The 25,126-nt window shown below is 32.4% G+C and overlaps 1 protein-coding gene across 1 annotated transcript in view; it reads left to right on the top strand.

Moving 5' to 3' along the window:
* The window catches only part of Apool (apolipoprotein O like), a 71,667-nt gene that overhangs the window by 39,491 nt on the left and 7,050 nt on the right, over positions 1-25,126 (top strand). Inside the window, exons 6-8 of the mRNA XM_026413124.2 lie at positions 4,162-4,253; positions 23,674-23,787; positions 23,990-24,101. Of these exons, the coding sequence (XP_026268909.1) occupies positions 4,162-4,253; positions 23,674-23,787; positions 23,990-24,101 (318 nt within the window). The remainder of the gene's footprint in view (positions 1-4,161; positions 4,254-23,673; positions 23,788-23,989; positions 24,102-25,126) is intronic.

The raw sequence follows: 25,126 nt of genomic DNA, 5'->3' as shown, positions 1-25,126 counted from the left end.
TTGAATTGTTATAAGGAACTGGTTATTGATTAAGTGCCCAGCTGCTAGCCAAGGGCCAACATTGCCTGCAGGGTTATCTAATGATAGTGGTCTCAAGCATCCTTTGTTAATTCTTTCTCCATACCATTAAATAATCCTATCTGATAATTACACAGTGAATTTTGTTTTTGGCCATTTTTTGCCTCTAGATATGGTTATTCCTCTCAGTAGGCAATAATGTGTTGCCTCCTCCCCTAAGCCCTTATTAAGCTAGTGTAGGTCTCTGGTCAGTAGCCATTTTGGCCTCCTTCCATCCATTCTCTGTCCATATCCAATTTACTAAACATTGTCCCCAAACTAAAGTACTTGAGGCCTGGGAATGTGACTCAAGCGATAGTGCGCTCGCCTGGCATGCATGCGGCCTGGATTCGATCCTCAGCACCACATACAAACAAAGATGTTGGGTCCACCGAAAACTAAAAAATAAATATTAAAAACTCTTTCTCTCTCTCCCTCTCTCACACTCTCTCTTTAAAATAAATAAATAAATAAATAAGTAAGTAAATAAATAAATAAATAAAGTACTTGAGGTAGAGCTCTGAACCATTCTGCAGTGTGGTATCATTTTGTGGTTGGTTTGTCCAAATGTATAATCCTAAAAGCAGCTTCAAGTACACCTACTTAGGTAACAGAGCTTTGTCCATATTTAGAAAAATTGCAGCATCCTAACTCTAACCCATATATCTCACTTCAGTAGAACCAACACTCTTCCTATATGTAATAATAATGCCTACATCCCATTTAACACATGACCAACTTCTAATTGAATATGCATTACAAATATTCAGTAGAAAATACCTTAAAACCAAGATCTCCATGTGTAACAATAATACTGATAATTAATTTTATAGATTTTATCTTTATTGATTATTTTAATTGTATATATATATATTTCTGTGGTATAATGATCAAATCAGGGTGGGTAACATTTTCATCTCCTGAAAAATTTGATTTTTTAATTAGCACACAATAATTTTATGTGTTTATGGGGTACAGTATGATATTACATTACTCCTATAATTTATACTGATCAAATCAGGATAATTAATGTCTCCATCTCATCATTTGTTTGTTTAGAGACTTCAAGCTCCTCTCTTCTGGTTTTTCCTAAAATATGTAATAGGTTTTAATAAACTATAATCACCCTACTCTGCTATAGAATAGTAGAATATAATATGTTTATTTCTGTACTGGCAACCACTATCCAAACTCCCTTTCCTCTATCTGCTTCCTCCTAAATTTTGAAGGGAATTGTCCAAAATGCATTACTTAATTTCTCAGTAAGGAACTCATAACCTTCTTGTAAGAGAAATTGTTCCTTAGGTCATTCACCATGTTTCTGAATGTCAGCTAATATAATGTAATGCATGTTTTTTAGACTTCACATTTCAACCTACTAGTAAGTGGTGAAATAAATGTAGATCTAAGAAAGCATTTTATTAAAAGATAAAATAGAGAATAGCAAAGATCACAGTTCTTTGTATTTAACATGGGTAAGTATGAAATTTTTGTTTCTGTGAAGTGTATGTATGTGTGATATGACATAAGTCATAATGTAAAATTTATTTCTTAGTATGAGTCATAGTAAAAAATGTTTGAAATCTGTTATTTTCATCTAACTCTGTTAAGCTACAAATAGAGGTAAAAGGAAATCACTTAATGGCTTCTTAGTATAACACACAGGTAGTTTGTGATTGTATCTAGAATCCTTTTGTAATTATTGGAGTAGGAATATTGAACTTAAATTTATTTTTTTGCAGATTAGCTTATTATATCAAGTAAAGAGAGGACAAACCTAAGTTTTCTAATCTTTAAAATAACACATCAAGGAAAAACCACCACCTACCAAGTTTAGGAGCAGCACAGTTGCAGAAATTTGCTTGAGTCAAAGGAACTAAATTGTGAGATAATAGGACTATATAATCAACAATTAATAGAAACTGTAATAATACTGAGCAGGACTAAAAGAGCAAATTAGTACATCTTTTAATTAACCTAGACCCTCTGTTCTCATATGGTATAAAAACAGTTTAAATCTCAAGAAAACCTACATAAGAAATACTAGGAGGGCTGGGGATGTGGCTCAAGCAGTAGCGCGCTCACCTGGCATGCGTGCGGCCCGGGTTCGATCTTCAGCACCACATACAAACAAAGATGTAATGTCCACCGATAACTAAAAGATAAATATTAAAACTCTCTCTCTTTCTCTCTCTGTCTCTCTCTTAAAAAAAATAAATAAATACAAGGAGTTTGCCTACCGACTTCCCTCAAGCTCAGTCTATAATAGGCATGACTGTAAAAGGCTATGTTAATAATAAGTAAACCAGTCAGAGAAATATACTGTTTGTTTTACATTTTCCTAAAGTACAATGTTGCCTGTAAATATTACCAGATGCTTTTTACCTTAGTCTTTGTTCATATGCCAGATAAGATGTTTCATTGTTTCTTTAATTTTTAATGCATTATTATTATACATAATATTGGGGTTCATTTTGATATATTTATGCAAGCATTGTATATAATTTACTCTAATTCTATTCCCGGGACTTCCCCTTTTCCTCCACTTTTCCCTTGCCCTGTTCCCTTTCCTCTATTCTACTGGTCTTTCTCCTGTCAGAGCTTTTTTTTTTTTTTTTTTTTTTTTTTTTTTTTTTTTAATTAGTGCCTTGCAGATACACATAAAGGTGAAATTCACTATGATATATTCATATATATTGTTATGTTTGGATGCAAGGTGTCCCCCAAAAGCTCATGTGTGAGACAATGCAAGAATATCTGGATGAGAAATAATTGGGTTATAGCCTAAAACTAGTCAATGAATTAATCCCTGATGAGATTAACTGGTAAATGGGGGCAGGTGGGATATGACTAGAAGAAATGGTTCATTGAGGGTGTGGCTATGGGTTATATATTTTGTGTCTGGGGAATGAACTTTTTCTCTCTCTGCTTCTTGACCATCATATGAGCTGGTTTGCTCTGCTACAGTCTCCTGCCATGATGTTCTGCCTCACCTCGAACCCCAAGGAATGGAGCCAGCCTTCTATGGACTGAGACCTCTGAAACCATGAGCCCTCAAATACACTTTTCTTCCCCTAAAATTGTTTTGTTCAAATCTTTTAGTAGCAGTAGCGCAAAAGCTGACTAAAATATGTACGTAGGATACTTTGGTCAGTTTCATCCCACTGTCAAGTAGGGCTGTTTGAGAAAATAAAAAAAAGTACTTACCCCAACTTAAAGCCCTATTATATAATTGCCTAACTATATTTACGGAACTCAAGATACCCAGCCAAGCATTTAACATACACATTATTTTGAATAAACTGTCTGGTGGACCCAAGCTTTAGCTTACAATGGTGGATTTCTAACTTTTCTGCAGAACCTAGAGTTCCCTGAAAGTGTTTAGGGGTGAATAGAGACAAATGAATAAGCCACACAAACAAGGTGCAATACTTAGCTTCTCACTCCTGGTTTAATCAGAGCAGCTTCAAGTTTACAAGTTTTATGTGTTAAAGTTCCTAGTGAGAGTCTAAATGGAAATTTTTTAGAAAGGGTTTTGCTCTCAAAAATGGTTTGAAAAATGACTCTTAGATGCTTATCCTAGATCAGTGACATGAAGGAGTTATGTACCTTTTAAAGTCCTTAGCTGATTACTTAGTTGAGTCATTCAACTTCCTATGAACTTAATAAAAAAAAGAACATATGAAATAGTTAATTTAACTTTAATATGGTGACACCAACCCAGTAGTTGATTAATTCTTTATATTTTCATCCTTTGTTAGATATTTGAAAAAGTGTGGTTATAACTTTGTTTCTTAGGACATGAAAAGCTACCTAGCTTCAAAACAGAAGAAAATCATCAGTTCCTTTTGTTTAGGAAATTATCGGTATTAAAATGAGAACACTTTTCTTAATTGGACATAACAACTAAAGGGCATTCATTAATTGATTTGAGATCCTTAAGGGCATTTTAGATATCACTTTGATTGGTATTATTATCTAAAGAGCAATTTAAAAGAGGATGATAGCTTAAGGAGAGCAAAGGAAATGTTATACTATAAGTAAAAGATTCAGGTCTCTTGTGGCATCTATTTGGAATTTAATATACCTTTTTGAATTTTATAGGTTCTGGGTTTAAGAAGGTTGTTTATCCACTAGGAATGGCTACTTTAGGAGCAACTGTTTGCTACCCAGTTCAGTCAGTAATAATTGCAAAGGTAAGTTCTTTTTAAGTGATACCAACCTTTCATGATTTTTTTTAAACTCTCAGTGTGACAGTATAATACCTGCAATATTTAATTTTGGGAGATATATAGTTGGTATCAAGTTATGTAGGCAAAATTACATTAGTACCTCGGCCTGGTAAATGTCATTCTTAATTACATAATCATCACAAATAGTATGAATTTGTTTAAATATAGTTCAACAACATACATGCAGGTTTGAGGATTACATTCAGAGACACTGAATTAGAATTTATAAGCAGAAATACTGCTCCATTGATGCTATATAAGATTCAGGTTTTTAAAAAAATATTTTTAGTTGTTGATGGACCTTTATTTTATTTACTTATCTATATGCAGTGGTGAGAATTGAGCCCAGTGCTTCACATGTGTGAGGCAAGTGCTCTACTGCTGAGCTATAACTCCAGCCCCAAGATTCAGTTTTTTAGTAACAGAAAAGTATGCTTTTTTGCAGCTGTTCATTTGAGAAGATTAACATAATAAAAGAAATAATCAATTGATAGATTACAGAGTCTTTGGAATATTAAATGGTCATATACAAAATGAATTTTGAAAACACCTAGAACAAAGAAACATCTTTCAAAAATGCTTATTAGAGTTGTTTCATGATTTTCTTCTGAGCTTACCTATAAATCTAAAGATTAAATTAATGATTTGAATAGTTTTTGTTAGTATTTTATTTTTAACACATGTTCAGATTGAGAAGGAGAATTTTGGGCTATGCATTTTTCCTTCTTTTCTTCCTCCATTAATTATCAACATTTAACATTTTCCTCTCACACTTGATGCATAGAGAAGGACTTTATGTATTTATATTTTCATTTGTACATCTCTTTAATTATTGATATAGATAAAACTGCCTATTCAGTATTTTGAAAATGTCAATGATATCATGTACTACATAATTTATAATATGATTGAGCTATAAAAGTTTATAGCAAAGGAAGAGAGCATTAAATTTAGTTACACTTGAGAGACAGCATTGATTAATAAAAACATAAATTCATTTTTAAAACTCCCTCATAAGATTTTATGTTGGAATTAGCCACTGAAATTAATACCATGTTGATGTTCAAAGAAAACTTTGAGGACATTTAATTCAGTGTCCATATTTTCTCCTTTGCTGAAAAGGAAAGCATGTCAGTGAATTTTTAGTCACTGACTTGCCCAGGATTACACTCAGTTGCAGATGCCCTGGTTTCCTCTCCATTAATCTTCCCAGTGGAGGATGCCACCATGGATGGTATATTTTTTCTTTAATTGCTTTGTATTCTTTGTTTAAGCAAAATGATACCTACCCATCTCCTTAAATAGTACAAGCATTATAGAAAGAAAAGTTTGTCAGAAAACTAACCACTCACATTACTTCTGTCCATAAAAATAACAGTATCAAAATTTGATAGAATATACCTAGACATCTTTCCATGCATTAAGAAGATAGAAAAAATTGATGGGTGAATGCACAGATAACTGTGAAAATAGTATGCATCTTTTTTGTTTTTAAAAGTACGATATTAAGGGGCTGGGGTTGTGGCTCAGTGGTAGAGCGCTTGTCTAGCATGTGTGAGGCACAGGGTTTGATCCTCAGCACCACATAAAAATAAATTAAAAAAAAAGGTCCATCAACAACTAAAAAATATTTTAAAAAGAAAGATATTAAATATAATTAATTTTTACCAAAGGAAAAATAAAAGAATTGCTGAACTTCAAATAAAAGTTTGTTTAATATAAGAGATGTTAATATTAATTCCCTAAAAATTCTTCTAGGATAAATAATGATTGTTATTTAAATTCCTAGAGCTGAAATGCTTGCTATTCCTTTGTCACATAACAATATTATGTGTAACATTTGGCAGAATATATTATAGAGAGAATGTGATTTCTTAACCTGAAATCCATGATGGACTTGAGTCTATTACTCACTTCCCCATCCAAATTTTCATAAAAAATGTGTATATACAATAGAAATCTTCCTATTTGATATTATCAGGATCAGTAGTTAACAATTGAAAATACTACAGCATGTAATTGTAAAAAAGATCTAAAAATATGTATCTGAAATTTTATTTCAAATTAAAGCATACATAGTCATTTTTCTCCATTTTAAAGGATGACTTTGAGTACCAGTGTCCTTGATGAAGATAAATCTTTCTTACAAATGTGTCATATCTACAAATTCCTGTTTACATTCCTTGAAAATAAAAATCACACTTAAAACAGGTTTAAAGTATATGAATGCTGAATTATGTTAAATTTTATCATTTTTCCAAGCGTTTTACACCTATCTTATTAACCTTTAATTTCATAGGATTCAATTTTTAATAGCCCTTTACTTTGAGTCTTTATAAAACTTCAAAGTTAATTTTCCTACAAACTATTTTTTAAAATTTTTTAGTTGTAGACAGACACAATACCTTCATTTTATCCATTCATTTTTATGTGGTGCTGAGAATCAAACCCAATGCCTCATACATGCTGGGCAAGTGCTCTACCACTGAGCCACCAACCCCAGCCCCAAACTAATTTTTTTCACACTACTTTTACCATATTATATCACATATAAATTTTTTAGTTACAAGTAAAACTGATGAACAAATTTGGAGAAAAAAGCTATGTATTCTTGGTAAGCAGACAAACCAAGTACAAAAGATGTACATTGGAATATTGGAAAATAGTATTGATGAATATTCAGGATTCTATGAGTATCATTTACTATAAATTTAAAAAAATATATTTGGTTAATTTGGAAAGCCTTTTTAAAAGGATGTCAGGTAAGAGATTTTCTACTCTTTTTTTTTTCCAGAAGGAAAGGGCCCATAACTTCCAAGAGATTATTCATGGTATCTGTGATTTTAAAAGGTTAAGAAATAATAGTCCAGAAAATCCTTTGAAAATCAAATGTCTTTTTTGAGTTATTTACCATATTTTATTTTTTTAAACATTGTATTTTTAAATACATGACAGCAGATTGCATTACCATTCTTATTACACATATAGAGCAAACTTTTTCATATCTCTGTTGGTATGTTATCTTCCATCTTGAAAATATACTTCAAGATGGGATTATTCTTTGCTTTTCATACTTTTCCTCATAATTCATTTATTTTCCTCTATGAAGATTTGCAAGTAGTCTTTCTTTGAAAACTATAAAATATCTAGGACTAAACTTACTACATAATTTTTTCAAGTCTATTTAAAAAATTATGAAACATAATTGAAGGGCATTTTAAGTTATAATATATTTAATTGAGCAATAGTGAATATATGAAAGGTGTGCAATGGGCGTATCTCATATATGTGTGTGTATGTATGTGTGTATATATGTATGGTTTTATATAGTGATTAACATAACCAATTAACACAGCCATCACTAACCAATGCTGCACATTATATCCCCAGAAATTGTTCATCATATAACTGAAAGTTTCTACCTTTGATAAACATTTCTGCTACCCCCTCTCCTTAGAGTTCTCTGCTTAATCTATTATCTGTTCTATTCTGGTACATATACAAAAGAGTGTCTTGAAGAAATATCTGTGCCTGCATGTTTATTGCAGCATTATTCATAATAGACAAGATTTGAAATAACCTCAGTGGATGAATGAATACAGAAACTGTGATACGTAGATAAAGATGAAATGTTGTTTAGCCACAAAAAAAGTAGGAATCATGCCACTTGAGACATCATAGATCAACCTGAAGGACATTATGCTAAGTGAAATAAGCCAGACACAGAAAGACAAATACTGTATGTCAATTATATGTGACATTATATGTTTTAAAATCTTCAATATGTTTATAGATATGTATCTTATTTCTTGATGAAAAGAATAAACATTGAAATATGTCAAATATTCTAAATCTAGAAATTTAATTCAATTCTTACAGAAGCCCTTGATTAAAATGGAGGGTAACATTCAACCAGCATTTGTTGTCCATTTACAATGTATTGTTCACTATACTAGGTTAAAATATAGATGATAAAATATATCAAGAGAATGAAGAAAATGTGCAAAAATTATATTAATTTTTTCTGTACAAGGGAGTGGAATTTGGTATGTGGTAGGAGTATATTTTCAGATCAAAGGACGGAACAAAGGACAGAATATACAAGAAATGTGTTGGAATAGTTGACTGTTCAAAAAAATAATTAAGAATGTTACCAGCTATGATGTAAAAAGAAATTTCTAAATTTTTTAAGTGGAATAAAAATATAATCAAAAATAAAATGCTACTTAAAAGGATGAAATGGGGAATGTTTATATCATTTTGTCATAGGAAAGGTCTTAAGTAAAACAGACTAGAAGCCATGAAAGAAAAAATTTACATATTTGTCTATATCAAAAGAATTAAATTACTATGACACAATATACTATATACAAAGTTAACAGATAAAATTAAAAAGTGGGAAAACTATTTGTAATATATATATATATATATATATATATATATATATATATGACAAAGGACGAGTAGTCTTCATGTATTAAGTGCTCCTATAAATCCATGAGAAAAAGATGAATGCTTTCTAGGAAAATGGAAAAAGTACATGAAGGGATAACCCACAAAAAGTAAATAAATGGCATGATTTTATGAAAGATGATAGATTTTATCAGCACTCAAATAACTGCAAACTTATCTGCTCATATAGATATTGTTTTCATGGATAGTTAGTGTGTAGTGCGTGATGTGCTGGGCATTGAACCCAGAGCCTCATGTATGCTAGGCAAGCACTCTACACTGAGTTACATCCATAGTCATAGATAGTTGACTTTTAGCCTTGCAACTTGAAAAAGATTTAAAAGATTCATAATACTACTGCTGATGAATAGGGTAAGAATACAGAACTGTGTTCTTGGAGTGTAAATTGCTGCAGTATATTGCTGACTTCTGGGTGTCATTGTGGTAATATTATCAAAAATTAAATGTTTGTACTAATTTCTTCAGAAATTTCATGTCCAGGAATTTATTCTAAGGAAATACCACAAGGGAATATGATCCCAGTTATATGTGTAAGGATGCTAGTTTCAGCATTGCTTATAATTTCCTCCATCTCCTAAAAAAGGGAAGTGGCCCATGTGCCTGTCAGCAGGGGATTTTTTTAAAAGGAGCTATATTGCATTTATTCTAGAATACTATACTATAGAACTATTTTAAAAATAGACCTATTTGTGTATAAATTAATATGGAAGCACCTCTATGACATATTGTTAAACCTTTTACAAAGGTAAATCTCAGAAAAGTATATGTATTTCAATCCTATTAAAAATGACAACAAAGTTTACATATGTAATTTATTTTAATTTTATTTTTATTGGTTCTTTTTAGTTATACATGATGGCAGAATTCATTTTGATACAATTATACAAGCATGGGATATATCTTATTCTAGTTAGAATCCCATTCTTATGATGTACATGGTGGTGGCATTCACTGTGTTGTTTTCAAATATGTACATGGGGAAATTATGTCAGATTCATTCCACTGTCTTTCTTTTCCTTATATCTCTTCCCTTTCCTCCGTTCCCCATTATCTAATCTACTGTACTTCTACTCTACCCCTCACCCCACCCCTTATTGTGGGTTAGCTTCCACGTATCAAAGAAAACATTAGACCTTTGGATTTTGGGGACTGACTGACTTTACTTGGCATGATAGTCTCCAGATTCATCCATTTGGTAGCAATGTCATTAAGTCATTCTGCTTTATGGTGGAGTAATACTCTGTTTGTATTATACCACATTTTTCTTTATCCACTCATTTGTTGAAGGGCATCTAGGTTGGTTCTATGGCTTAGCTATTATTAATTAAGCTTCTATAAACATTGTTATGATTGTGATACTATAGTATTTAAAATCCTTTTGATATATACCATAGAGTGTGATAATTCAGTCAAATGGTAGTTCTAGTCCAAGTTTTTTGAGAGTTCTCCATACTGCTTTCCAAAGTGGTTGTAGCAATTTGCAGTCCCATTGGCAATGTATTAGAGTACCTTTTTTCCCAACATCCTCACCAACATTTATTGTTACTTGTATTTTTGATAATTGCCGTTCTGACTGGAAGTGAGATGGAATCTCAGTGTAACTATTTTAATTTGCATTTCTCTAATTGCTAGAGATGTTGAACATTTTTGCATATATTTGTTGACCATTTGTGTTACTTCTTCTGTGAAGTGTCTGTTCAGTTTTTGATCTTTTATTTGCTGGTGTGTGTGTGTGTGTGTGTATGTGTGTGTGTGTGTGTTAAGTTTTTTGAATCCTTTATATATCCTGGAAATGATTGTTTTCTCTGAGGTGTGGGTGACAAAGATTTTTCTCTTCATGTTCTTGATTGTTCCTTTTGCTGTGAAGAAGATTTTTAATTTAATGCCATCACATTTATTGATTATTGATTTTATTTCTTATGCTTAAAGAGTGCTGTTAAGGAAGTCGTTTCCTGAGCCAATATGTTGGAGTGTTGGGCACACATTTTTTTCTAGTAGGTACATGGATTCTGGTCTAATACCTGGGTCCTTGATTCACTTTGAGTTTAGTTTTGTGCAGGGTGAGAAATAGGATTTAAATTTTATTCTTTTACATAAGGATATCTAGTTTTCCCAGCACCATTTGTTGAAGAGGCTATCATTTCTCCAGTGTATGATTTTGGCACCTTTGTCTAGTTTGAGGTCTTTTTGTGGGATTGTCTTTGTGTCTTCTATTTCATTGGTCTTCTTGACTGTTTTGGTGCCAATATCATGCTCTTTGTTTTGTTTTCATTTTAACTATAGTTCTATTGTATAATTTAAGGTCTGATATAGTGATGCCTCCTGTTTTTTTCTTTTCTTTTTTGCTGTCTTTTGTTTTTATTTACTCTTTTTAGATATACATGATAGTAAAATGTATTTTGACATATTATGCATACATGGAGTGTAACTTCCCATTCTTGTGGTTCTGCACAATGTAGAGTTACAATGGTCATGTGTTCATATATGAACATAGGAAAGTAACGTCCAATTCAGTCTACTGTCTTAAATATTCCCATCTCCCTTCCTTCCCTTCATTCCCCTTTGCCTAATCCAATTAACTTCTTTTTTAAACAATTGATTTATGAATGCTAACTTTATATCCTGATACTTTGCTGAATTCAGTTATGAGTTCTAAATATACAATCTACTTCTAAATATACAATCATGTCATCAGCAAACAGAGCTAATTGTATCACTTCTTTTCCTATCACATCCTTTTTATTTTATTATTTTGCCTAGAAAAGAATTCTGACTAGAGATTCAAGGACTATGTTAAAGAGAAGGGGTAAAAGTGGGCATCCCTGTCTTGTTCCTGTTTTGGAAGGAATGCTATCAGTTTTTCTCTATTTAAATGATGCTGGCCTTGGGTTTGTCATGTACAGCTTTTACAATGTTGAGGAATGATTCTTTTCCTATTTTTCTAATGCTTTAATCATAAATGAATGTTATATTTTATTGAATGCTTTTTCTTTATCTGTTGAAATAATCATGTGACTCTTGTCTTTAAGTTTATTGATGTGGTGAAAAATATTTACTGATTTCCATATATTGATCCAACCTCGAAACCCTGGAATGAAAGCCACTTGGTTATGGTAAATTATCTTTTTAATGTGATTTTGTATTCAGTTTGCCAGTAATTTATTAATAATTTTTGCATCTGTGTTTATCAAGGATATTGGTCTGAGGTTTTCTTTCCTAGATGTGTCTTTGTCTGGTTTTGGGTGATATTCGCTTAATGGAATGATTTTGGAAGGATTCTCTCCTTTTCTATTTCATGGAATAATTTGAGGAGGGTTGATATTAGTTCTTCTTTAAAGGTTTGGTAGAACTTGGCTGAGAATCCATCTGGTCCTGGGCTTTTATTTGTTGGTAGGCTTTTGATGACTTCCTCAATCTCATTACTCGAAATTAATCTGTTTAAATTTTCTATATCCTCCTGGTTCAACATGGGCAAGTCTCATGTCTCTAGGAATTTATTGGTGTCTTCAAATTTTTTAGCTCATTGGAGTATACATTTTCAAGGTAGCTTCTTATTATCATTTGTATTTCAATAATGTCTGTGTTGATATTCCCATTTTCATCATGGATTTAGTAATTTGATTGTTATCAATTTTGTTCATTTTTTCAAAGAATCGACATTTGATTCATTAATTTTTTTGAATTTTTAAAATCTCAATTTCATTGATTTCTGCTCTAATTTTAGTATTTTCTGTCATCTGCTGATTTGAGTGTTGGTTGGTTTGTTTTCTACAGCCTTGAGATGTAATATTAGATTATTTATTTGGTGTCTCTTATTCTATTAATGTATGAGCTCAATGCTATAAACTGTCCTCTTAGAATTGTCTTTATAGTGTCCCATAGATTTTGATATGTTTATCATTATTCTCATTTACCTCTAAGAATTTTTTATTTCATCCCTGATTTCTTCTGCTATCCATTCATCATTCAATAGTGAATTATTTAGTCTACTGATATTGTAGTAATTTTTATTTTTTATCTTATCATTGATTTCTAATTTCATTCCATTTTATGATCTGATAGAATGCAGGGTATTGTATCTATTTTTGTATTTACTGAGAGTTGCTTTGCATCCTAAAACATAGTCTATTTTGGAAAATAATCCATATGCTACTGTTAAGAAAGTGTATTTGGTCACTGATGGATGAGATATTCTATAAATATCCATTAAGTCTAAATTATTAATTGTTATTTTTTTTAGTTCTGTGGTTTCTTTATTTAGATTTTGTTTGGATGATCTGTCTAGTGATACAAGAGGCATGATAAAGTCCTCCCATATTTTTGTGTTGTGGTCTATTTGATTTTTTGATATTGAGAAAGGTTTGTTCGATGTATGTAGATGCTTATTGTTTGGGGCATAAATACTTAAGACTGTTACTTCTTGTTGTGTTATGACTCCTTTAAGAAGTATGAAATGGCCTTCTTTGTCTCTTCTGACTAACTTTGGCTTGAAGTCCACTATGTCAGATATGAGAATAGAAACACCTGCTTGTTACAAGATCTGTGTGAATAATCCTTTTACATTTAGTCTATGGATGTCTCCTGGAGATAGCATATTGTTGGGTCTTATTATCCTTATGTATGTCAGTCATTTTCATAATAATGTGCCTTAGAATGGATCTGTTGTAATTTTGTGTATTTGGAGTCCTTTATGCCTCCTGAATTTGATTTTCCATTTCATTCTTAAGATTGGGGACATTTACTGTTATTATTTCATTGAAAGATTGTGTATTCCTTTAGTTTGTATTTCAGAACCTTCATCTATCCCTATGAATCTTAGACTTGACCTCAAAACATTATCCTGTATTTCTTAAAAATTCTCTTTATGGTCTCTTAGCATCTTTTCTCCATGATGAACTTTATTTTCAAGATTATGTACTTTGCCTTCATTGCCTGGAAATCCATCTTTCAGATGGTCTAGTTTATTGGTGATGCTTTCCATTGAATTTTTAATTTTGTTTATTGATTCCTTCATTTCAAGAATTTCTAATTGATTTTTTTCAGAATTTCTGTTTCCTTATTAAAATGGTCTTTCACTTCTTATATTTTGTCTCTGATTTCTATCCTTACATCATCTTTTTATCTCATAGATCAGTTTCACTATAAACTTTCTAAATTCTTTCTCTGACATTTGTTCCACTGTGGTGTTGGTGGAGTCTGCTTTTGAGTCATTTTGGTTTGTTTGGGATGGTTCATTCCCTAGTATTTTCATATTTTTTGCATGTCTGCCCATATATCTGAAGCAGCAGAGCTTCTATTCTATTTGCCTTTAGTGATCCTGTAGGTTTCCTGTGCCTCACAGATGGTGGGGCAATAATTGCAACAACTATGTATATGACATATAGCACTAAATTAAGTACTTAATTCCCATGTTGACACAAAGATAATTGATACAATAAACAGCACTGATGGGCTCAGCAATTTCTATAAGTAATGACAGCAAGTAATCATGAATTATCTGGCATAGAATCAAACAATAGGTTTTATTTGACTTCAGTTGTATTAATTGTTGCTTTAGCATTAATGCTATGGTCTGGCATTTTATAAACAAATTAATGTTAGGAAAAGTTAAAGAGAGTTAATTAAAAGAAAAGAAGAAAAGATGAGGGGGTAGAAAGTGTAGTCTCGAGATAAGTAGAGCAAATGTAGAGGCAACGTAGGATGTATTATTTATGGGGGAGGGGGTAGAGAAAAATAGAAGTAAAAATTAAAGGAAGAGTGAAAGAAGAATAAAGTTTAGCTGTTAGTGAGAGAAAGAGAAACAAGGGAAAAAGAGTTGTGACACAGATAATAGAAAACCAAACCAAAATATATGAATCAAAAACTCTAACCCTCAAAAAACAGAGTAAGGAAAAATAACTACTTTCAAGAAGCATTAGAAATGAGAAAGCAGAAACAAATATGTATATTTATAAATGTCCCTCATGTATCAATCAGTACACATTTGAAAGGAAAAAAAAACAGTCAGTGAGATTATATGCTTGCTGCCTGTTCCAAACTGTCTCTCCATTTCTTAGCTTCCCTTCTCAGCGGGATGATGTGGGGAGATATAGAAGATACTGTTGGCTTCACTTCCAGGGTATAGATACCACTGGGTTCTATGAGATGAGTTTTTGGAAATGAAGCTCCTAAGGTTGGGGATCAGATCTAGTATTGCCCCAGGTGTTTGTTGCATGGGAAATTATTGAGCATTAATTAATCAACACACTTCTAGAACTATATCCCACTAATCTCCCCAGGGCTCCACTCATTGGAAGGAGAAGTCAGTCCTTTACTGGTTCTGTTGTTTTTGGATACTGCCTTTTCTGGCCTTCCAGGATCTGTCATTCCTGTCCTTTCAGATTCTTCAGCCACTGCCTCTAGTCCTGGGCATTCCTGGTCTCAAGGGAGGAGAATAGGGTGAGGTCTCTAGCCTCTGTGACCTGTGTTACCCCCCAGGCAAAATACTCTCCATGCCAGAAATTTTCCTGATTTGCTAGATTCAGTTGAGATCAGGAAGCTGACATCTGCTGGATTCATGTACTCTGAACTCAAGGATCTAAGTTCCCTGTATGAGTTGGATTTGCTATAGCACCATGTCCAAAAATGTCTCCAGCTTGGCTCCCTGTGCATAGCAGACAGACTCAGGTGACTTGTGTGCACCAGTTTAATGAGCTGAATAGCCTGTGGGTGAGCCCAAGGCGGGCTGACCCTCCCATCCTGGGATTTTCCCCACCAAGTCTATCTGCTGCACATTTTACTCTTTTCCAAACTTGTATAATAATTTCCCCTGCTCCCACTCAGCTCCAATTCTGTTCTTTATTCTTGTCTGATATACCAAAAATTTACTAGTCTTCAAGACTCTCTGTCCAATATTAAATATCAGTGAAGTGCCTTTTTAACTCCCCTCAAAGAAAACAGTTTTCTCGCTATTTGAGTCCTGTGTCATGGAGCTTGGGAAAAGCCGTTTCCCACTAAACCACTATCTTGTTCCTTGTGCAATTTATTTGTAAATTTAGTTTAAAACATCACAGAGATTGTAGTGTATGATCTATTTTGTTATCCCCCCCCCTTTTTCCCAATTCAGTGGTTCATCATGGACTTCTGTCCATGTAGGACATACAGTTCTACCTCATTTTGGTAGATCTATAAAATGTTAACATGTCATTTGTTTTAAAATACTGTGGGTATGCTTGTGTGTATGTATTACCCCCCTTAATTGTGGTTTGACTTTCACAGTTTCAATCAACTACCATCCAAAAATATTAAGTGAAAAATTCCATAAATAAAAAGTTCATGAGTTTTAAATTGTGCTCTATAATGAGTGGTGTCATGAAATCTTGCAGTATACTCACCAGGGCAAGAATACTACCTTTGTTCAATGTGTCACAGGAAAGCAGGGAGCTGAAACTCCAGACCTCAGTTCTTGTGTTCCAATGAAAGAAAATGTAAAGTCATACACCAAAAGTCATATAAGAGAACTTTATTATAATTGAAAGTGAGGTGAATGTAAAGTAAAAGCAAAGTGAGCCCTCTCTCTCAAGAGAGAGAGAGAGAGGACTGTCTCTGGGCAGGGAATGACAAAGGAGACAGTGCTGTCTCAAAATTTATTAGTATTTGACATGCATTTGCCAGCTACTGCCAGAGAACTGAGGAATACCTTCTTTACTCTCTGCCAATCAGGTGTTTAACTCCTCCTTCATGGTGGGTGATGGAATTTTCAACCTTTGTTGGTCTACTCTGGAACTCTCACGATAGCCATCCTATTTAGGGTTGCTTAATGTACAAGTCAATCCCATGTTAATCTGAGCACTGGGGTCAGTAACTGATCAGAAGTTACCTTAGTGCATCTGTGCTAATAAAGGAATCTTCCTTCCCAGACAAATGGGACTAACTTCACATCAACCTCAGTGGACCCTGTCAAAAGTTAGTCCCATTAATATGTTTCTCTTGATGTGTTTTCCCATAAGCTCATTCGCTTCGCTTTATTTTCTACAAATTAACTACAACCATTTGCTTTCTTGTCTACTTTGTAAGTAGTTTTAAAAAAATACCTCAAGTGGGCTTGGGTTGTGGCTCAATGGTAGAGCACTTGCCCTGCTCAATCCTCAGTATCACATAAAAATGAATGAATGAATTAATTAAAGGTATTGTGTCCATTTATACAACTAAAATTTTTTAAAAGATCCTAAAGTGATTTAAACTACACTTGTGACCTTGACATGCATTTGCCAGTTACTGCCTAACATTCCCCACTCAAGGACTAGAGCCCCTGAATCATCCAGAGAATAAGAGGTGATGAAGTCAAATTGGTAGCTACTTTCTGCTGATTAGGGGCATAGGCCTATAGGGTAGGTATCTCTAATCCTTGCTATCTGTCAGTGAAATGCTTCAGATTATGAGTAAGTTCTGACAAAGGGGCCATGGTAATTCTCTGGTTTGGTAGAAGCAGATTGTAAAGCCGTCTGGGAGGTGGATGGCCTATGAACAAAACAAGAACACATAAGTATTGGGAAAAGATTGATACAACAATAAACATAGTAACATCTAAATATACCGATGATATGATAATGACTATAGGTATCAGCAGTTTCTTCCACCATCAAGTGTCAGAAAACTATGAGCTAAAAACTTGACCCCATGATGAAACAGGTGAGGACATAACATCTCTTTGAAAATTAAGTGTTTAAGGATTTTAGTTACATTGTCAGAGTGGTCAGGAATGTAAACACAACATTCTGTCTGGATAATGGCACAAATGCTACCCTGATCTGCAGTGAGAGCATCCAAAGTCATCCGGTTTTGTAATTCAGCTTTTTTTCATGACAGCCACCTCTGTGTTAAGGAGAGAAATACATCTGTCAGTGTCATAAAGAGCTTTTGATTATAACTGGTCAGACTTCCATGTGCCAGATTATGTCCTATAGACCAATCGGAGGGATAAATATCAGAGTTAGAAAATCAAACCAGTGAAAAATAGATTAAGCTCACCTATGTAGGAGGTTAGGAAAATCTGTGGGTCTGAAATTGACTCAGAACAAACTTGTGACTGTGACAGTGTCTTTTTTTGTATTTATCAGACACTCCTGTATAAGAATACTTATTAATAACTTCCCAGTTTTACTTTTGAGAGGACTGACATAAATTTATATCTTAAGCTACATTAAAAAATTATCTTTTCTTTTAAATGTCCATGTGTGGCTGTATTTTGGTTATACTCTCCTGCAAGTTGTTTAAGACCAAGTTGGTCAAAAATTGACCCTTTTCCTATCTGCTGTTTAGAGTCAGCTAAGATTTGATAGGAGTTGCTTTTACAAGCTTACAAGAATACTCTTGGCTTCTTTATCTTTCTCCTGTGAGTTATGCTATTTGCCAGGATGGTTCAGAGTCTTGCTGACCACATATGGCTTTCCTTGGAAGCATTAGGGATATATCCCTTCCCAATGACCCTCGTTTTTGCACTGTTTACACTGGTTGGCTTCCTGTTTTCTAGAGTCTCCACAATTCCCCTGATCAAGAGGTCAGGTAACTCACCAGAGTTTCAGGACATTTAGAGAGGTCCCATCATTCCCTAAATTCCAGCTGACCTTAAAGGGCAACAGCCAAAATATTGACTTGAGTTTTCCTTGGCCCTTTTACTTCCTTGACTTTGGTCTCCAAGCTTTAGTTTTAAGCATTCAACAGGCCACTTTCAACATTCTTGAAAAGGGAGTAATGGGTTCGTGCCCATACTGGAAGTCTGCATTATATGCTATCTTTCCTATAGGAGATAATTAATTGTCTTAAATTAACTCAGATTGTTCTGTTAAAAGTAGTACTGTGAAATACTAATGGGTAACAGTTATAAATTTTTACAAGCTAAACAAAAAATGAAGCTAAAAGAGCAATAACATAGCTAGTTTGTATAGTAACTATAAAGTAAGAAACATAATCTCTATAGTAGTACTAAAGTATATTTGATATCTATTTATCCTCTCAAAAGACCCGTTAATTTATGAACTTAATTACTTATGAAAACCTTTTCAAGTTTTATTTTCTTTTAAAACACTCTTATAACCTTAAATACCTTTTATAGTTTACCAAAATATTTATGTAATTTTGTATCAAATCCCTTGTTTATTTTGCGATCACAGTTATCTTTATAACAAACATATGTCTTTTGAAAACAACTTTAAATAAATTTAATTCTGACCTACTTTAGAGCCATCTTAACATGAAGTAAGGTGAACGGCAAAGTCTTAACTCAGTTATCACAAATAGGCTTATTATTTTATATATAAATATATCTCATTTATATAACAATGAAGCATTGCTGTACTTAAAGCAAACAGATGCAAGCTATGTTTTTAAATGGCAATGTGGTCCTTTTCTGTAAGATACAAAGAGAGCACTTACTGGTTACATTGCCTATAAACCTACGTAAACTTTTATTTTATAAACTTTTACAAGGCTTAGACAAACATATTTAGTTCTCAGATGTATACATATCTCTAGTTGCATATATTTAGAATGTTAACTATATTGCAATTACCTAAAATACCAGTTGTTTACTAACCAATTATGAAGTAATCATTTAAAAGATTTCAAAGCCATTAAAAACCCAAATTCCTTTAAGACTTAAATTCCCCTACGTAATAAAGCTTAGCAGACACAACAGATCATCCTGATAAGAGCAGATAAATGTTTTAAGAAAACCTTAATGTTCTTAAATAGAGAATTAGACTTTGTTTTATATTAATTTATTAATAGTTGACCTTATGGGGGGAAAACCCTTAAGTTTAACTAACTGTGCTGCTTATAGACAACTTAATCACACACAAACTTTTTAGATTTATCTTCTATGAACCTTTTGTAGTTTACATAGACATTTCACAACCAGTTCTTATCTTTAATTTTGTCCTCAATTTTATCCTGAAGTTTAGGACAAAAATAATACCTATACTACCAGATACTTTTTTCATCCAGAAATATTTTCTTTCCCCTTTCATTTTTCTTACCATAATATATTTTCATACCTATAACTTTCTTACATTTCTTTCTTAATTACTGACCTTTTAAGTTTAGATTTTAAAACAATCTTTGAAAATTTATGAATTTATACAAAATATACTATAATGAAATAAAATACTTTTTTCCTTATAGGTTTTTTATTAACACTAGCTTGTTATTCAGTGGCCAGTTATTCAAGGGTTAACCCTCAAATACACTAGAAAAAGAAAGAGACTTCTTTTAAAGAGTCCCAAGCAAGAAAAATAAACCGTGGTAATGGTGGGAGTAAATCTGCTCGATGAAGGATAAGTGATCAGCTGAACCTTTCACATCAGCATCCAGAATGGCAGATAGAATTTATTCCTAATGTTCATAATTTCACAGGGTCTATTTTAGTTTGTAAATGGCTAAATCTGACAGGAATACAAGAAAGTAGAATTTTATCCCTCAATCATCTTGTTTTTATTGAAGACCCAGAAATAAAGCAATCTGAAACCCTTTCTATTGACTAATAATTTATTAAAACACATTTATAAATGGTTAACTTATTTATGTTAAATCAGATTTACTCATTTTTAACTTAGGTTACCTATGAAAACCAAGTCTAGTTAACATTTTAAGCCATGTTATTTTCTGTTGAAAAAGAAAAACCTAAAAGCAATGGATATTACACTTCAAATATTTGATAGAAAACAACAGTCTTCATTGACTGATCACCTAGAGAAAAAAAATGTGTGGGTTAGTGATTTAAATGCATATTTATTTTTATCTCTAATCATTTTAAGTCACAGGAACTGAAAGTTATTTGCATCCATTTTTAAAAATTCATGAGTGCTCATTTATCAATATGCCAGTTGTGGTACCATGTACATGATACACAGACACAAGTGCACATGCAGATACAATATAAAAAAGATGTGTGCATACCTAGACATAAAGATCAACAGGAAACTAAGATTTTATAGCTTTTTTCCCGGTATGACTTCCAAAGGTAGGATTAAAAAAACTATAAAGGTTTCTTAAACAGACTGTCATATTTAACCATTTACAAACTAAAATAGACCCTGTGAAATTATGAACATTAAGAATAAATTCTATCTGCCATTCTGGATGCTGATGTGAAAGGTTCAGCTGATCACTTATCCTTCATCAAGCAGATTTACTCCCACCATTACTAGGGTTTATTTTTCCTGCTTAGGACTCTTTAAAAGAAGTCTCTTTCTTTTTCTAGTATATTTGAGGGTTAACCCTTGAATAACTGGCCACTGAATAAAAACAGCAGAAAGAAAAACAGAGGGCAATAAAATTCAGTTAGAAAAAAAAAGACTAATTTGTTCAGGAGAGAAGATGAATTTATCATTTAAAAAACTTGAGCTCAGAAAAAGACAAAGACAAAAAAAATGGCATGGCCATAATTACTCTAGAAAAGGAGCATATAGAACTGCTTTATCAAACCAGAGTGCACTTTTGGATCAGATTAGATTCAGCCCAAATATTTAAAGAATGTGGGAGCCTGTGAAGTCCTCAGAAAAAGGTTTTTAAGAAAAAAAAACTTGTTCTTTTAGGATCTTTCCATTTTTCTTCCCTGTGACCATCTGGAGAGAAGAGAAAATCATTTAAGGAGGAACTTATTGAAAGAGCATAATCCCAACGTATAAAAAAAGAGAAAACAGTGTTGTATGTATCACAGCAGCTTGCATTTAAAAGTGACACTTTTATCAGAAAGGCAGCTAAGAAGCAAGGAAAGCTGCCATTTTCATCATAAGAGAAAAATTGCCTATACATATGGCACTTTTGATTATTATTTTCCTAGTCCCCTGGTAATTTTTTAATCTCCTTCCATGAGATAGCTACTACCTAACCAATGTATATGCTATAACACTACCCACTTGTTAGTCACTTTAGTCACTTGGTAGCCATCTAGGTTAGCAAGTCAACTGTCATAATACCTCACTACTTGTGTTTAAGTAATTCCTATTTTGCTTAATGATGATCTCAAAACAGAAGAGAAGTGGTGTTGGCACTACTTAGATGGAATAAAGAACTTCCACATAACTTCTATATTATAATTGTTCTGCTTTATTAATTTTTGTTAATATCTTACTGTGCCTAATTTATATATTAGATATTATCACAGATATCTATATGGAAAAAAATATATATGCAATTACATAGGGATGGATATATACACACACACACACACACACATATATATATATATATATATATATACACACATTATACATTTATATATTAGTTATATATAAGGTTCAGTGGCAAGCATCCACTAGAGATCTTGGAACATATCCCCCACAGATAAGGAGGCAATTGTGTGTGTGTGTGTGTGTGTGTGTGTGTGTGTGTATAATATACATAATAATAAAAATTCAGGAAGAATATATAACTGTTAACAAAGTTTATATTGGGAGAGGAAGAAGACTTTCTTTATCCCAATATATTGATTAATTTTGTAAGTGTAGTATATACTTAGTGAAAATAGGAGAAACTTTTCTACTTGAGTGAGAAAAAGATAGCTTTAAAAAAACATGTTTGTAGAAAGTGTAATCTTGGAAATCTCCCAATGAAAAATCAATAACTCTTGGGCTAGGGTTGTGGCTCAGTGATAGAGTGCTTGCCTAGCCTGTGTGAGGCACTGGGTTTGATCCTCAGCACCACATAAAAATAAATAAACAAAGCTATTTAAAAAGATTAATAACTCTTGAATTTACTTTAGCCACAAGGAACAAAAGGATGAAAAAGGAATAAGAAGGAACCCAAAAGAGATTTTCAAAGGGAAACTACTATGAATGCAAGTAACAGCAACTTTAGGAATTCTAGCCTCTGCTTTAGTGTATTTGTATTTTATCTTTCTACCCAAAATATTATTTTTCTCTGGAGAAATTAGTTACTTTCTTAGTGAATGGAGAAAGTGCCGTAAAAGTTTAAGAAAAGCATCAACTTTAAAGTCTCAAAATCTCATATTTCCATCCAACTGTTTATTATTTCAAATTATTTTCCCCAAACTTTTATAAATAGACGTAGTTTTCACTTAACATAAGGTTTCCCAAGATCAACCACATTGTTACAAATGGCAGGACACAGAAATACAAAGTTGTATGGCATCACTGATGGAATCTAGAGTAGTTCAACTTATAGAAGCAGATCGTAAAACTGTAGTTGCCAAAGGTTCAGAGGTTAAAGGAAATGGGGGGATGTTGGTTAAAAGACAATCTTTCAGTTATAAGATGAGAAAGTTCTGGAGATCTATGTATAGCAAGTCAATTATAGAATAATAATGTATTGAATACTTGAAATTTCATGAGGGAGTGTATCCTAAGGGTTCTCAAAACATACCACATACACACACACATGAACACATGTACACACACACACACATCAGCACATGCATGGAGGCTGTGTGAGGGAATTGGCTAGTTAGCTTAACTGCAAGAATCATTATAAAAGGATATAGCAAAACACTATGTTGTTTATCTTAGATATAATTTTGTTTTGTCAATTACACCTCAGTAAAACTGGAAAAATATTTTTAACACAGTAAAATAAGTCTGGGGATCTCACTTTGTGGAGTATGCAACTGCTATGCACAAAGTCTTGGTTTTAATCTCCATTGTTGAAAAAATAATAATAAAATACACATAATTTACAATTAACTTGTTATAGTATATATGCAAATTATACATTTATTAGCCTCTTATATAAGAAAGAAATTTTTCATATAAGATTTTGAAAATGGTGCTTTGTTATATGATTTAGAGTTTTATATTTTCCCTATTGATTTCTTTCTAACCTAGATGTTTATATAAAATACCTGATATTAATTTTAAAATATTTTTATTTTAACTTTTAAAAATATAGTTTTTGACTCATTTTTTGTTTAAATTAGGTAACTGGAAAAAAGGCATATGCTACCAGCCAGCAAATTTATGAAGCATTTAAATCCTTATGGACAAAAAGCAACAAAAAAGAATCACTCCCTGAACCTAAGGAAAGAAATAAGGTAGAGTTTAAAAGGAACCAACAAGTTAAATACGAGTTTTGTTTGGGTTGGTATTGGCTTGTAATGGGGGTATTGGACATAGGTAAATGATATAATAAAAATAGATAAAGGAATCATAGTAAATTGATATACTATATTTCTTTAAGATATTTTCTTATTAAAATGATCTACTTATGATGGAAAAATCTTTTTTGGTAAACAGCTAAGCAACTCTGATGAAATACTTGAAAAAACAACTCATGTCCAGAAACATTCAGTGCTTTTGCCAACAGAACTCAGCTCTAAAACAAAGACCAAATCAGAATCCATCTCAGGTTTGTTTGGAATAGTTCAATTTCATTTCCTTTCTTTAATTAAATAATGTTGTAGCATTATAATTAGTCTGAACTTATGTGTTTTTCTCATACAATTTTTTCTCTCTCATACATGTAGTTTGTATTTCCTTTTAGGTTGTGGGTAACTGTCTTTTTTTAAATAACCCCTTAGTTCATAATATAGATCATTGTATGTGGGTGCATAGAGTGGCGCTGACAGGTTGATTGCATAAAGCATTTTAATATCACTTTATAAATGTGAGCCATTTTGTCAGGAGAAGGAAAATGTACCTTTCTGGATTCCCTCAGTATACAGGTATGAGTCATGCCTACATAAAGAAATATTAGTTTCTATTCTTGTGTTACTTGCCTGTCAGTCTTTGTCAATCTTAAGTTTCTACCACCTCTATTTTTATTAAGTTTAGGTGCCAAGAGAAATTACAGCATCAAATAATATAAGTGGTACAAATTACTATACTTATAACTTTGCTAGTATTCAATATTGGCAAATATAAATATAAAAATATTAAAAAACAGTTTCCAATAACTGGTTTGTATATCTGTTTATCTGTGTGTATAATGTGAATGATTCAACCCACTAAGATGTCTCATTGCTAATAAAATATGACCCAACTCAGAGATGGAGAAGTAGAAAATACCAGTAATATCTACCCTTTATCAAGCACGTACTGTAATGCAAAGTGTTGTAAGTATATTGTTATTTAATTCTCATCTACAAATAAAAACAAAACAAAACTCTAATGTAGCAGTAATTATTCCCATTAGTTGATGAAAAGATGAGAATGAGGGAGCTTAAATATCTTGTTCCAATAAATACAGCTTTTAAGTAGCAGAGTTGTTTCTAGCCCTAGATTTTCCTGACAACAAAGACCAAACTCTTTCCATTGTATATAGTTTTTCTAATTTTAAACCAGAATTTTAGTTTCTAATTTCAGCCCCCTGCTTACACTTAATCTTTATAAAAACTGTCACCAAATAACAAACCTGATTTGAGTTTTTTTTAT

Source organism: Urocitellus parryii, chromosome X (assembly GCF_045843805.1).
Source record: "Urocitellus parryii isolate mUroPar1 chromosome X, mUroPar1.hap1, whole genome shotgun sequence".
Classification (NCBI taxonomy): Eukaryota; Metazoa; Chordata; class Mammalia; order Rodentia; family Sciuridae; genus Urocitellus; species Urocitellus parryii.
The sequence above is the reverse complement of the archived record's forward strand: the minus strand, read 5'-3'. Positions and strand labels throughout refer to the sequence as shown.